The following is a 15,547-nucleotide window of genomic DNA, read 5'->3' as shown; positions in this document are numbered from 1 at the left end:
AGTCTGAGTAGAACAGAGAATCTGCCCTGAGGTGATGGGGGGCCACATGTGGGGAGACCTGGTCTAACACTTAGGTAGAGGAGAGTGGCTAGAGCAGTGGGGAGGCAGAAGTGGTCTCTGATGGGCTGTGCTCATGTCATACAATGACATGTTTGTGTCTGGACACTAAGGGGCACTCAAGGCCTGTTTCTGAGGGGTCACGGTAGATCAGAGATGAGAACTGCCACCTGCCACTGCCTGTGCCCTCTGCTCAGGTCTCACCTCTGTGACCTCCCCACCCCTGCCCTGAAATTGCCCCCACCCTGCCCATCCCCCTGACATCCTCAGACAGAGGCACCTAAAGAAGTCAGTGAGGAGTCAGAAAACAGGGGGGTCGCATTTGCATGGTTGGGCCCTCCCTCTCTCAACAGATCAAGAGGTGAAGGGAGAGGTGAAGGGAGACTCTGCTGAGGCAACAGAAGGCAGGATCGGTGCTGACCTCCACCATGGCCTGGTCCCCTCTCCTCCTCACCCTCCTCGCTCACTGCACAGGTGACCTGATGTGGGGACATGGGAAGGGGTCCTGGAAGCACAAGTGTGCATATGATTCCTCCTCTTGTCTCTAGACCCCAGGAATATCCTCTCTGTTGTTTCTCTTCCCAGGGATTTGGGCTCAGTCGGGGCCGAATCAACCATCCTCAGTGTCTGGGGCCCTGGGCCAGAGGGTCACTATCTCCTGCACCGGAGTTGGTAGTTACGTGGGTTGGTACCAACAAATCCCAGGAATGGCCCCCAAAACCATCATCTATGGTAATAGCAACCGACCCTCAGGGGTCCCTGATCGATTCTCCGGCTCCAAGTCTGGCAGCACAGGCACCCTGACCATCACTGGGCTCCAGGCTGAGGACGAGGCTGATTATTACTGCTCATCGTGGTACAGCAGTGGCAGTGCTTACACAGTGGTCCAGGCCTGTGGGGAAGTGAGACAAAAGTAGTTACTCATCTGTAAAGAGGGAAACACATCAGCAGTTGCCTCCTCAGCTTAGCCTGTGATTCTGCTCATTCCGGGGCTGATGACTTGGGCGCAGGTCCATGCAAGGGCACCTCCGTGAGTGAGGTTCCTCCTGTCCTTTCTGTCCTCAAAGTCACTCTCAGAAAACCCTTCCGACACAGAGTCTTGATGGAAGACAATCTCTTGTTTTATCAGCTCAGGTATTTTATTTCTAGGCCAGATCATACCAATTTTTCCTTCTGATATAAAAATAAATGACGCATTTTTATTTTTTCTCTGAACTCTACCCATGTGGTGCCTGAAGAATAAGTCAGCCTTATTTGCATCTGGTACTATTATCTCCATGACAGTGGCTAGTCTATCTTCTTATCTATTATTTGTGAAAAAATGCCAATTTAAAAGTATAAAATTATGAAGATAAGTTTCAAAACCTTTGTCCATAGGAAAAACCCTACACTTCAATGTTTATAACAACTGATTCCTAATCACTAAAGCCTGAAAGCAACCTAAACTTTGCACATGGATATTTATTCTACGTTTAAAATAATCACCCAAATCAGGAAACAACTAAGAGGTCACCAAGGAGGTGCCACTTTTATAAATAATTTGATAATTATATCCAACATTGGAAGAAGCAAAACTCTGCAAACATCTGTAGGTCGCGGGGACGCTAAGCGCTGAAAAAGAATGAATCGTGTGAACAGAGGAAAACACTCTGAGCCACAGAATTATTCTATATGATACTAATGGCCCTTAAATGACACTCTGTCATTGTCTGTCATTGTCTCCCAAACAAACGCAAGCACATCAGCGCACAACCACCACAAATACCCGTGTGTGCACACACACAAGGACAGGGTGTGTCTAGGAGCTCACGAGCGAACTTAAAGGGCCCCCATGAGGCAAAACTAGAAAGATTTCAACCACAGGAACATAAAAGGATTGGGTTGTAACTCAGTGTCTACACATATGTCTGCCGTCCATATTGTTAACTGATGGTATAAATATATGGAATCACATGAGACACATTCCCGTGCAGAAATTTCATGGAACAGGTGTAATCCCTTGGCTTGAATGACGTCAGGCATAACCCCCACTCAGTAAGTATGCACAAAGGCACCAACAAGTGAGACAGTCTGAAGAAGTGTCACAGTAAGAGAAGCTTAAGGACAATTCACAACTCAATGTCACAAAGAATCATAAACTGGATCTTACAACCGAAAAAGGACATTAGGAAAAAACTAAGAAAATCTGAATAAACTGTGGATATTAATTGTTATGCGTTGAATTGTGTCTCCAACAATTCATGTGATTAAAAGTTCTAAAAACTCCCATATTTCAGGATGAGACCCTATTTGGAAATGAGACTGTTGCAGATGTAATTACCAGGGTGAGATCAGTAGAGTGTAACTGCATGTGTTCTAGGCTTTCTCTGTCTTTGTTTTTCCTCTGACTCGGCCTGCAATGATGCTGAAAGGAATCTCACTATTTTAGAGAAAAAAGCCTATGAACCCATCCTACCTTGTCCAGAGAACCCTGGTATTACCGGAAAAAATCTAGACATTTTGTTGTCTTTTTACTGTTAACCCATGGAACATTTACCAAATAAAGATAATAGGGTTGAATGTGAGTGGGATTGCCTTTCCTGAATTCCCCTAAATGGATGAGCAGAGAACAAATTTCTAAGAAGATAGATTCCCTTGTACGGTATAATGGTTTATATCAATGTTGACACTGAGAACCCTTACAAAACTGGACCAATAGAGAGGCAAACGGGTCATAAGTATACCAGAGAAGAAAATAAGTTCCAGACTAAGTATAAAGGCCTGGTCAAAACCCAGATTGGGAATTAAGTACAGTGGATACTTCTCTGCGGAGAACAGGCAGTCTTTTGACAAACAGAGACTTCAGATGCCCCCGAGCCTGTACCATGGAGGTGGTGGGATAACAGGAGACTCTCACAATACAGCAACAACAGCAAAAAGTATTCAAAGTTCAAGGATAACCCCCATGGACTTTTTATCACATATGAACCGGGAGTGAACCTGGGAAATATGAGGCCTTGAAATTGGTTTCGATTGGAGACTGGTGGGGTGCCTGGATGGCTCAGTCGGTTAAGTTTCAGACTTTGGCTCAGGTCATGATCTCGTGGTTCGTGAGTCGAAGCCCTGCCTGGGGCTCTGTGCCACAGAATCAGAGCCTGGAGCTTGCTTTTGATTCTGCGTCTCCCACTCTCTCTCTGTACCTCCCTGGTCTCTCTCTCTCTATGTCTCTCTTTTTTCTTTCTCTCTGTCCTCTCTCTCTTAAAAAATATAAACTTTAAAACAAATTTAGATCGGACTGGTAGTGATGCCAGGCCCCCGCAGCAAGAAACCCAATGTCAGGGAACACTAATATGTCCACGAACATAAACACGGTAAACTAAGCCTATGGTGAACAGCCTGGACGCTGTTAGTGACCTGAAGAAAATTAATGTCTCCATCCCAAGCACCCGGAAGAGGATCTACTCATGCTCCTTCCCTGAGTACTGAAAGCTCAAATATCCATCTGCAAAGGTCTGAGTGTCCTCTAGGGATGCTGTGTGTTATCAGAGCAGCTGGGTGACCAGGACCGGGGTCAGCGGTAGCCTGTTCACACTGGCTCTGAGAGGACGGGCTGTGAGGCAAGCCAGCAGGAAAATACCCGAACAGGTATTTTCCAGACAGACCTTACTATCCGACAGAGCTCAGTCCCATGACCCAGAAGTTCCTGGTGCTCTAAGCCCTCCTTTCTCAGTGTGCAATGTATTATAATTACTCACACCAGATCCTTCTCTAGGTCTTCTCTGTGTCACACAAGGTTCTACTCATATGTAAATATTCACACAATTATTTTCCCCAGTGGTTTATCTAATCCATCTCTGCACTGTTCATGACAATACAACTAGGATATATCTCCTGGGATTTGTATCATATATATACACATATGTGTGTATATATAAAAATGTATGAAACACAAACTACATATATATAAAACATAAGATACAGTTACATGCGCACATACACACTTCTAGTCATCGACTCTTGGTTAACATAGAACCGTGTGCTCTAGCGTATAAATATTTAATCCTTCCCATTGAATACCTCACAAGAAACACCTCCTCCTTCTCTGTCATAGTGAGTCACATGAAAACCCAACATGCCCCACGACCTTGACAGTTTTGTTTGTCCTTGCAACACTGAGTGTCTGCAGCTTACCAATACTTCGCTGGTGCTCAGGAAAGGTTTTTGATTTTTAAAGAATACATCAGTGAAAAAAAGGAAAAATGCACATATCCACATTCTTTACCTTATTGCCAAAACTAGTATCTCTTCTTTTGTTTGAATCATCATAATCCATCCACATTTTTAAGCACAGAGATGGAGGTCATCTTAGACAAACACGTAGACCTCACACACAGCCTACAGGTAATTCCTAAATCCAGAGATCTCCACAATAAATGTAATGCTAAAATATCCACAATGCCCAAAGCACTCTATAAATTCAATGCAATCCCCATAAAAATTCCAATGAAGTTTTGCACAGAGATAAAAAAAAAAACCCTGAATTTTGTATAGAACCAGTAAAGACCCCAAATTGCCAAAGCAATCTTGAGAAGGAACAAACCTCGAGACATCATACTTCGCACTTTCAAATTATATTACAAAGCTGTAGTCATGAAAACAAATGTGGTATTGTTCTCAGGAGACACATAGATTCATGCCATAGAATAAAAACACCAGAAAGTCATTCAAGTTCCTCTTGACCACCAGGGAAGACATAGGCTGAAAACAGGACCTTTTCAAGGTCTCCGGAACAGAGCTACCATGGATTTGGGAAGGAATTCAGAAAGAATATACATGAATCCTAGAGCAGATGCCCCAAATGGGATCCTTAGGATCTCACTGATATTTCCTGATGCACTTTGGGAGAGAAAACTGGAATGACTCAGACGTCTGACAATGAGCACATTGACATAGATGCTGGGATAGAGTGTGAATCAACACACTCCACCTGGGTAAGAAGCACATGTAAAGAATAATCTCATCAGGGTCAGGTCCCATCTGCCAAAGTTCCCCATGGGAGCTGCCCTCTGCTCTCTGCTGCTTCCTGCATTGGGATGGGTGCCTGAACCCCTGCCTCCGCTGTCATATCCAGTTAACTCCTTCCCCTATTGGTACACATTTACTGTTAGAGGAATGTGTGTAGAGACAACTCTTCAGTCCTGATCCATGAATAGTCAAGGGAGCCATGGATAGGCTCACCCCCAGGAGTCTGAGTAGAACAGAGAGTCTGCCCTGAGGTGATGGGGGGCCACATGTGGGGACACCTGGTCTAACCCTGAGGCAGGGGAGAGTGGCTAGAGCAGTGGGGAGGCAGAAGTGGTCTCTGATGGGCTGTGCTCACCTCATACAATGGCAAGTCTGTGTCTGGACGCTAAGGGGCACTCAAGTTCTGTTTCTGAGGGGTCACAGTAGATCAGAGGTGAGTCCTGCCACCTGCCACTGCCTGTGCCCTCTGCTCAGGGCTCACATCTGTGACCTCCCCACCCCTGCCCTGAAATTGCCCCTCCCTTGCCCATCCCCCTGACATACTCACACAGAGGCACCTAAAGAAGTCAGTGAGGAGTCAAAAAACAGGGGGGTCGCATTTGCATGGTTGGGCCCTCCCCCTCTCAACAAATCAAGAGGTGAAGGGAGAGGTGAAGGGAGGCTCTGCTCAGCTGTGAGGCAACAGAAGGCAGGATCGGTGCTGACCTCCGCCATGGCCTGGTCTCCTCTTCTCCTCACCCTCCTCGCTCACTGCACAGGTGACTCAATGTGGGGACACGGGAAGGGGTCCTGGAAGCACAAGTGTGCGCCTGATTCCTCCTCTTGTCTCTACACCCCAGGAATATCCTCTCTGTTTGTTTCTCCTTCCAGGGTCTTGGGCTCAGTCGGGGCTGACTCAACCATCCTCAGTGTCTGGGGCCCTGGGCCAGAGGGTCACTATCTCCTGCACTGGAGTTGGTAGTTACGTGGGTTGGTACCAACAAATCCCAGGAATGGCCCCCAAAACCATCATCTATCGTAATAGCAACCGACCCTCAGGGGTCCCTGATCGATTCTCCGGCTCCAAGTCTGGCAGCACAGGCACCCTGACCATCACTAGGCTCCAGGCTGAGGACGAGGCCGATTATTACTGCTCATCGTGGGACAGCAGTGGCAGTGCTCGCACAGTGGTCCAGGCCTGTGGGGAAGTGAGACAAAAACCTAGTTACTCAACTGTAAAGAAGGGAAACACATCAGCAGTTGCCTTCTCAGCTCAGCCTGTGATTCTGCTCATTCTATGGCTGATGGCTTTGGCCCAGGTCCATGCAAGGGCACCTCCCATGAGTGAGGTTCCTCCTGTCCTCTGTCCTCAAAGTCACTCTCAGAAAACACTTCTGACACAAAGAGTCCTCATGAAAGAAAAATCTCTTTTTTATAAGCTGAGGTATTTAACTTTTAGGCCAGATCATATCAATTTTCCTTCTGACAGTAAAATAAATGAAGCATTTTCAGTTTTCCTCTGAACTCCACCCTTGTGGTGCCTGAAGAATAAGTCAGCCTTATTTGCATCTGGTACTATTATCTCATTGGCGGTGACTAGTTTTGTCTTGTTATCTATTATTTGTGAAAAAATGCCAATTTCAGATTATAAAATTATGAAGATAAGATTCAAAACTTTTGTCCATCGGAAAAACCCTACACTTCAATGTTTATAACAACTTATTCTGAATCACTAAAGCCTGAAAGCAACCTAAACTTGGCACATGGATATGTATTCTGGGTTTAAATGTAATCACCCAAACCAGAAACCAACTAAGAGGTCACCCAGGAGGTGCCACTTTTATAAATAATTTGATAGTTATGTCAAACATTGGAAGACGCAAAAGTGCAAACATCTGCAGGTCGTAAGGTGCTAAACACTGAAAAGGAGTTAATCATGTGAACGGAGTAAAACATTCTGAGCCACAGAATTATTCTATATCATACTAATGGCACTTAAATGACACTCTGTCATCATCAGAATTCACTGAACACTGTACACGCCCCATGTCAGAAACTTAACGAGTATGTAGAAAAATGTAGGAATTTGGGGCACATGATGGAAAGTAGAAGGTGACAAAACTCATGTAGCTGCAGTAACATGTGTGAGCCCACGTCAGTGCAGGGGTGGAGCGAGACGCTGAGCCGAGTGGCTGAAAGTGAGTGGAGCCTCTATGTGTAAAGACATAAGAAACTGCACGAAAGTTCTGTCCTCTAGTAACTAAGGTTGTGTCCCGTGGTGGTGGGGGGGGGGGCAGGTTGACGATCGTGACGTGACTGCACTGTGTACTGTCACCGAACAATGAAGTAAATGGATGGAATGTGGTGCTGGAGCCTCAGTTGTTGCTTGAAAGGAAAGTCACAGATACAACCAAAGGAGGAGGCTGGGGAGAGGATGTGGTCATGGATTAGAGCCACAGATGGCAGTCTGACGACGTGTGTAGTTTGATGGAGACAGAGACTTGCATGTGGAAACAGTCACCAATATGTCCACGGTCCTGGCTTAGTTTCCTCATGAATTTGTCCTTCATGCGTCAGCTGAGTGACACCGGAAGCAATGATGCCCCATAAGGCCTGAGATGCATTTTACCAGATATTACCTTCTAATACCGTTCTCCCGGGAAGACATAGGGCTTTCTCGGGGGAATCTTATCCCAGACAGTAATGGAGCAGGATGAGTACGGAGGACCTTAGTAGTATCAGAAAACGAAAAAAGTGCAGGAAAAACCCTGCACTTTAATGTTTATAACAACTGATTCCTAATCACTAAAGCCTGAAAGCAACCTAAACTTGGCACATGGATATTTATTCTACGTTTAAAATAATCACCCAAACCAGGAACCAACTAAGAGGTCACCAAGGAGGTGCCACTTTTATAAATAATTTGATAATTATATCAAACATTGGAAGAAGCAAAACTCTGCAAACATCTGTAGGTCGTGGGGGTGCTAAACGCTGAAAAAGAATTAATCATGTGAACAGAGGAAAACACTCTGAGCCACAGATTATTCTATATGATACTAATGGCACTTAAATGACACTCTGTCATTGTCTGGCATTGTCTCCCAAACAAACGCGACCAAATCAGTGCACAACCACCACACATGCACATGTGCGCACATACACAAGGACAGGGTGTGTCTAAGAGCTCATGAGCCAACCTAAAGGGCCCCCATGAGGCAAAACTAGAAAGATTTCAACCACAGGAACATAAAAGGATTGGGTTGTAACTCAGTGTCTACACATGTCTGCTGTCCATATTGTTAACTGATGGTATAAATATATGGAATCACATGAGACACATTCCCGTGCAGAAATTTCATGGAACAGGTGTAATCCCTTGCCTTGAATGATATCAGGCATAGCCCGCACTCAGGAAGTATGGACAAAGGCACCAACAAGAGGGACAGTCTGAAGAAGTGTCACAGTAAGAGAAGCTTAAGGACAATTCACAACTCAATGTCGCAAAGAATCATAAACTGGTTCTTACAACAGAAAAAGGACATTAGGGAAAAACTAAGAAAATCTGAATAAACTGTGGATATTAGTTATGAGTTGAACTGTGTCTCCAACAATTCATGTGATTAAGAGTTCTAAAAACTCCCATATTTCAGGATGAGACCCTATTTGGAAATGAGACTGTTGCAGATGTAATTACCAGGGTGAGAGCAGTAGAGTGTAACTGCATGTGTCCTAGGCTTTCTCTGTCTTTGTTTTTCCTCTGACTCGGTCTGGAATCATGCTGAAAGAATTTCACCATTTTAGAGAAAAAGGCCTATGAACCCATCCTACCTTGTCCAGAGAACCCTGGTATTACCGGAAAAATCTAGACATTTTTGACTCCCTCGATGTGTTCCATTTATTCGCCTGAGGGGCTCACAGATCTCAGGGAAACACTGACTCCTTTAGTCAGTTCATTAAAGATATGGTGAAGGGGACAGGGGAACAAGTAATGAAGAACCACTAGTGTCAAGTCTGGGAGCGTCTCGAGCACCAGAGCATCAGTCCCTGGGGAGTTGAGGTGCATCTCTTCTGGGAGTGGATGTGTTCGCCAAACCAGAAGATCTTCAAACACTGTACTTTGTGATTTTATTGAGGATTCGGGGAGACATGATCAGACATTAACTACGCTGTCAGCCTTTTTCCTGTCTCTCAAGTATGAGGGGTGAAGATTCCCAGCCTCTGACCAAGCCTTGGTCTTTCTGGGGACCAGCCCCATCCAGGAGGCTTCAGGGAGCCCACCCAGAGTCACATCATTAGAACTAGGATGTTTCTAGTGTTCTTTTCAGTTAGAAAATGACAAGAATTTCAGCAATTCGGTGTCAGCATCTAGGATGTAGAGACAGGTGTGTAGTTTCTGAGATCATACAGTACTGTTGTCTGGACTGAAAATGATGACAGAGGTACTCACATTCATCACAAATCTCAAGCTGTAAAGTGTGTCTCTTGTGTTACTGATGACACAACCATATCTGACATGTTAATAAGCACCTTGATCAGAGACAATTTCCTCTCTCACCTATCTGACTAAAAGTGAGTCCCAAAGTCTTCAGACTCTCCTCACTGCACCCTCCCCCACACACACTCTGCTCGTCTCCCCTCTTCTCCTGCTTCCCTCAGGCCTTCTGTCTCTCTCTATGGCTCTTCAGGCCCGAACTCCACCTCTATGTTAGGATTTCAGAGAAAACTATAATCTTGCAAGAGTTTCCACTCTCCAGGGTCCATCTCTACAGAGACGATGCAGAAATGGACCAGCAGGAAATCACTTCCTCATGTGATTCCTGCTCTCATCTCTGATGGTAGTTTTCATGCCCCACCAACCTCATCAATCTCTGTAATACGACCACATGATTACCGTATTTCCGTGAAATGAATGTTCACCCAGCCTTTGAGTATTTGCACAGAGAAGCGATTCATGCAATTACTTCCGCCTTCAGAATGACCGAGGCTGCACACAGGGTAACTTTTGCCATGGTGAACGAAGGAAGGATTGGCTGCATATTTATATACATGACAGCTTTTCTTGGTCTTGAGAATATTGGTTTCTAAGACCATCAGGACACTCACTCAGCCACACACTTTTGCACCAAGCAATGCAGTGTCAAGCATTAACCCTTTTGCAAAATAACAGTAGACACTATCTGACGGTCACCCAATGGAGGTATCAGGGGATACTAGAGGCACAGTGGGGGAGGGCTGTGATGTGAAGGGCATGAAGAAGGGGCTGTGTGATCAGCCCCTATCTTGTGCTTCCGAAGACCTGAAGACCCCACAGCTATGGGAAATGTGTCTACAAGAAGGAGAATGGATAGAAGGCCCATCCACAAGGCCTGACATTCTGATTCAGTGAAATTCCTATAGAACTAATTCAGACCATATTCCTCCCCTTTGTGTAAGTTTCATACTCGTGCAAGAGAAGTGGCCTTCCAGACATTGGCCTTCTTGAGTTCCAAGCTCCAGAACGCTGGACGGTCATACAGAGAGCCAGCCCCAGGGATGGGTTTGCATGGGAACCAACACAACACTCAGCAAATGCAGCGAGGACATAAGGGGACAGGGATACACTTGTCTTCATGTGTGGCCTCTGAAGGAAAGGTTTTCCATTCTCCCTCTCTTTCTCTCCCCCTCTCTCTCTCTCTCTCTCTCTCTCTCTCTCTCACACACACACACACACACACACACACACAGGCACACGCACACACACACACAGACACACACAAACATGGATCTCTCCTGTATCTGAGTATATGGTGTTCGGGATTTTGTAGCATCCTGGCTTCTCTTCCTCCCCAAAACTCATGGTCAACCTGTGCTCATCCAGCCAACCTCAGGGTCACAAGCCCAGGAGGAAGCATTCTCATCATCAGGAAACTCCAGCGACATCCAGTGTAACCAGTGTCCTCTCACTGAGCAGCCAGGACTTGCCCTGATCACCTTCTCTCCTAAGACAGGTTGATGCTCAGGAATCCCAGGGTGAGTCTCTATCGCTGTGAGCAGCTCAGCCTCTGACCCCCTTGGGCTCCAGTCAGCACTTGAGGCTGATCAGTACATTGGTTCTGGAATAGCAGCTTCAGTGTTGCTCCCACACAGCTCAAAGCCCAGGGGAATGTATCACACCCTCCCTGTGCTCTTAATGCTGGACTGTTACTCCGTCAGTCCCCCCAGTGACACCTCCAGCCAGGTTGGAGTTCTGATGAAAACTCTTCTGTCTCAAACTGGGGCCACAATGCCTGTGACCTCAGGGACATAGTACCCCTCATCTCCACCTCTCCACCACTCACATGTGGGATCTTTGACCGAAGATTCGTGTAGCCTTGGTGAATAGAAATTCCCTCCTCTAGTCATGGTGGCTGGATGAACTATGGCTCTCTCCTGAATATGCTGGACACAAAGAACGCAGGTAGAGCTGTGCTCACCCCAGAGACAAGTCTGACCCCAAATCGCTCGCTCCTAGAAGCTCTGTGTGTGCTTAGTAATTGAGTCACTGAGATGGCTGCGGTTCAGAGGAACAGACTCCCCCTGGGCTTTCATTGGACATCATGCCAGACTCACCTACTTATAGAACAATGCCACCATAGTAAGCTGGTGGCAAAGAAAACATGACTTTGCAAAAAGTTTATAGCAGGCATCCTTTTTGCATTGTTTTTCCATCCATGTTTTTAACCACAATTTCATGTGTTCTCTGTAAGAAATACAGATCTGAGAGAACTATACTAGTGACTGTACCTGCATTTTCATAATAACTATGTCATTGACTGAAATAAATATTACTAAGACAAATTTGTTGTAAAGGAGCACACACCCATTCAAAGGGCAGACTGGGCTAAGTGCTGACTAACACATAAACTGTGTCACCGGATCCTTGTCATAGCACCTGCTGCAGTCGCTCCTTCCCTCCCAGAACGGCCTGCAAGTTTGTCTTTGGGCTCTGAGGTCAGTGTCACACTCAAGGGTCCTGCAGACTTGGGTCTCTTTGCTGGGAGAGCAGTACCTGGAAGGAATCACTGCACATAGTATGAGGAGAGCTATTGTTTTCAACAAGCAGACAGAGTGACAGATGACAAAGATTTTTTTGTGTAATGCCCTGAGGAATACACACAACTGTTTCTACTCACAGCCTGAACAGAAGCTCTCCCCCTCTCCTCAGTGCTGTGGGAACCTTGGAGGAAGCTGAGCTCTGGAAACCCGGGAGAAATCACGTACAGGAAAGGACACAGAATCCTACACAGAAGGGTCCATGTGTCCGGTGGTACTCATCACTGCACTGGGCATGATCTTGATCTAAGTGGACTTTTGGTAGAGACACCACCTCCTTCCTGACCCATGACCCATACAGGCGGCCATGGACTGACACTCCCTGAGGAGTCTGAGTAGAGCATCCAGTCTGGCTTAGGTTATGGGAGGTTCCCTAGAGGGACACCTGGACTGACCCTTGTCAGAGTGCTGTGGGCAGTGCAATGGGGACACAGGAGCTCTCACTGGTGGACTTGGCTACCAGTTGAAACAATGGCGGCTCTGAGTCTGAACACCAGGGGGCTCACAGGACCCATTGCTGTGGGTTCAGGGCTGATGACAACTGAAACCTGTCCCCTGTACTGTCAGTGCCCCCTGCACACGGCTCACAACTGTGTCCTCCTCACCCTTGGCCTGAAACAGCCCCCCCTCGACCAGCCCCCTGACATCCTCAGGCAGAGGGAACTGACACAGGCCCAGGGAGGGGTCAGAGAGCTGGGGTCTCATTTGCATGGAGGGGGCCCTCCCTCCCTCAGAAGATGAAGAGGGGAAGGGAGAGGTTAGGGGAGGCTCTGCTCAGCCGTGAGGCACAGAAGACAGAATCGGTGATGACCACCACCATGGTCTGGTCTCCTTTCCTTCTCACTCTCCTCGCTCACTGCACAGGTGACTGGATGAGGGCACACAGGAAGGGGCTCTGGGAGGACATGTGGATCCTGCTTCCACTGTCTTGTGTCCATACCCCAGCATCACCCTCTCTTTGTGTCTACCCTTCCCGGGTCCTGGGCCCAGTCAGTGTTGACTCAGCCGCCCTCAGTGTCGGGGTCCCTGGGCCAGAGGGTCACCATCTCCTGCACTGGAAGCAGCTCCAACATCGGGGGTGGTAATTATGTGAGCTGGTACAAACAAGTCCCAGGAACGACCCCCAGTCTCCTGATTTATGAGAATAACAAACAACCCTCTGGGGTCCCCGATCGATTCTCTGGCTCCAAGTCTGGCAGCTCAGGCTCCCTGACCATCACTGGGCTGCAGGCTGACGACGAGGCTGATTATTATTGTGCATCATTGGACAATAGTCTCAGTGCTCACACAGAGCTGCAGGTCTGTGGGGAAGTGAGACAAAAACCTGTCGTCCCCACAGTGATGGGCTTTCCTTGTGTAGCTGCCACCTTCTGCTTCCTTCTTTGTTTGAAGCAACACAGCTGCTTCCCTCTTTGTTTGACCTAAAACTGAGGCCTGAAAAAACCCAACGAACCTCCTCTAGTCTATGTCCTTTTCCTGTCAATTCTGTCCCAAAGCCTGTCCTTACAGGCACATATTTTCTGTTTTATACAAGCTGAGCAGAAATTCCTGCATGCTTGGGCCTGTTGTCCTGGGGACCAGTGTCCCTCAGGGTTGTGCCTGTCTGCTGCGCCTACCATATGACGATACCACAGAGTGAATGCCTACACCAAAGATAGTGAATTTCTCTCAGTTTGGAGCCTAAATGTCCACGTTCAAGGGGGTGGCAGGATTGATTTCCCCTGAGGTCACTCTCCTTGGCTTGCAAGTGGTAACATTCGTCCTGGGTCCTCACGTGGCATTCCCATGTGTGCTCACCCATGCTGCCTCTACCTCTTCTGTAAAGACGCCCGCCCTGTTTATGGGGGCAGCACCCTCATAACCTCATTATCCACGATGACATCTTTTAATGCCTTTTCTCAAACAGTCACAATGTGGGTTCAGGTTTCCATACAGGGTTTTGAGGGACACAGATGCGTTCATATCAAGGTGTCAGGACAGACCCGGACACACAGTACAGCTGTGTCTGACTCAGAAAAGTCATTGTCCACATGATATGCATGAATGGCATTTACTGAACCCTCACTACATGATCTCTGTTGGTTTAGGAGCTCAAGTTGCAGTGCAGAAGTGACGGGGAGTGTCCCCAGGCTCAGGGAGCCAACACTGTCTGGGGAAGAAAGGGAACACACAAGCAATACATTGTGCCTCACCCTGACTTCTCACATGAGGACCGAATGTCTCCGCAGGCTCCGGTCACACCCACACGACACACCCTCTGCATGACACAGACTTGTTCTCCGTCTCCCACCAATCAGCCACCTCAGATTTCACGTGACTCGATCACATCACCCCTCCATCTGCCCTGACGCCATTGGGCGGCAAGGGAAGGGATTGTGCGATTGATTTGGTTAACACAGTGCGTGTCTTGTGGGAATTGAACTCAGTCCCTGACTAACCACGTAGCTTGGAAGTTTGGGGTCCAGATCAGAGAGGCAGATGATAGAACTTTGAACAACCAGGTCCCCACCATATGCATCGTCTTCCCTCCATCCTCTTTGTAATTCAGGTTGGAACATGGTCTGTGGGCTCCGGCATCTGCGGAGGAGACAAAGACCAGGTGGTTCCCATCTCATAAAACTACAGCTCGGGCCCCTGTCCATTCTGACGTCTGCACCTGGTCAGCTCAGGCCAACACACACTCCCAGGCACAAGGTGCTGATGTGAAACGGAGGCAGGTCCAGGAGAGGTGGAGAGCATTAATAAAAGCAAATGCTTTGTTTTCTTAGAGACTTTAAAAAGAATTCAGAGTGTTCACTGTTTTTGATCCTAGGATAAAGATGTATACATTCAAATGGCTCTGTAAGAAAACAATCACTGAATTCAGGTAATAACATAAAAGGTAATTTGAATAAATGGTGAAATATTTTCTTTCCTAAAGACCCTGGCTCAAAACTTTAGCAATAAGTAGACAGGTAGTACGAGCACTTTATCACTGCTTCTTTTTAGGTTTCCTTTGAGAAAGCGTGTGGGCAGGTACAAGCACGGGTGCCATGCAGATCCTTCTGAGACCAGAACGGGGGAGAAGACGTGGCAAACCCCAGCGACTCAGTGTGCCACCCGGGACACCTGCTCCTTCTCTGAACAGGCTCTTTGACAGCAGAGACGAGCCTCACGTCCAGGCTTCATGGTCCTGAGGACTCAGAAGGCTGCCTAGTCTGGTTGTGGCAGTCACTTCTTTCTGCTCGGGAAAGTGTAACAAACTTTGGCATGAAAAACATGGGCCGGCACTAACAGCTCCCGGGTGGAGGCCCCAGTTGGGTTTCCGGTGACACCCAGTCCTCAGCGTCTCCTCCTAGTTCTCTTGTTCCAGGTCAGGCTACTCCTCATCCATGCTACTAAATTTAAAAACTGCACAACAGTCAACATGTGAAATAGTCAATATGTGAAACAG

General features: G+C 47.1%; 1 protein-coding gene across 1 annotated transcript in view; it reads left to right on the top strand.

Annotated features, from left to right (window-relative positions):
- Positions 1-451: 451 nt before the first annotated feature.
- Positions 452-15,547, top strand: part of LOC132675490 (immunoglobulin lambda-1 light chain-like) — a 500,428-nt gene continuing 485,332 nt past the window's right edge. The window contains exons 1-2 of the mRNA XM_081790729.1: positions 452-531; positions 643-934. Coding sequence (XP_081646855.1) covers positions 486-531; positions 643-934 — 338 coding nt within the window. The 5' untranslated portion in view covers positions 452-485. The remainder of the gene's footprint in view (positions 532-642; positions 935-15,547) is intronic.

The sequence above is a fragment of the Panthera onca genome, chromosome D3 (assembly GCF_046562875.1).
Source record: "Panthera onca isolate mPanOnc1 chromosome D3, mPanOnc1 haplotype 2, whole genome shotgun sequence".
Lineage (NCBI taxonomy): Eukaryota > Metazoa > Chordata > Mammalia > Carnivora > Felidae > Panthera > Panthera onca.
This window is presented reverse-complemented; position numbering and strand designations above follow the sequence as displayed.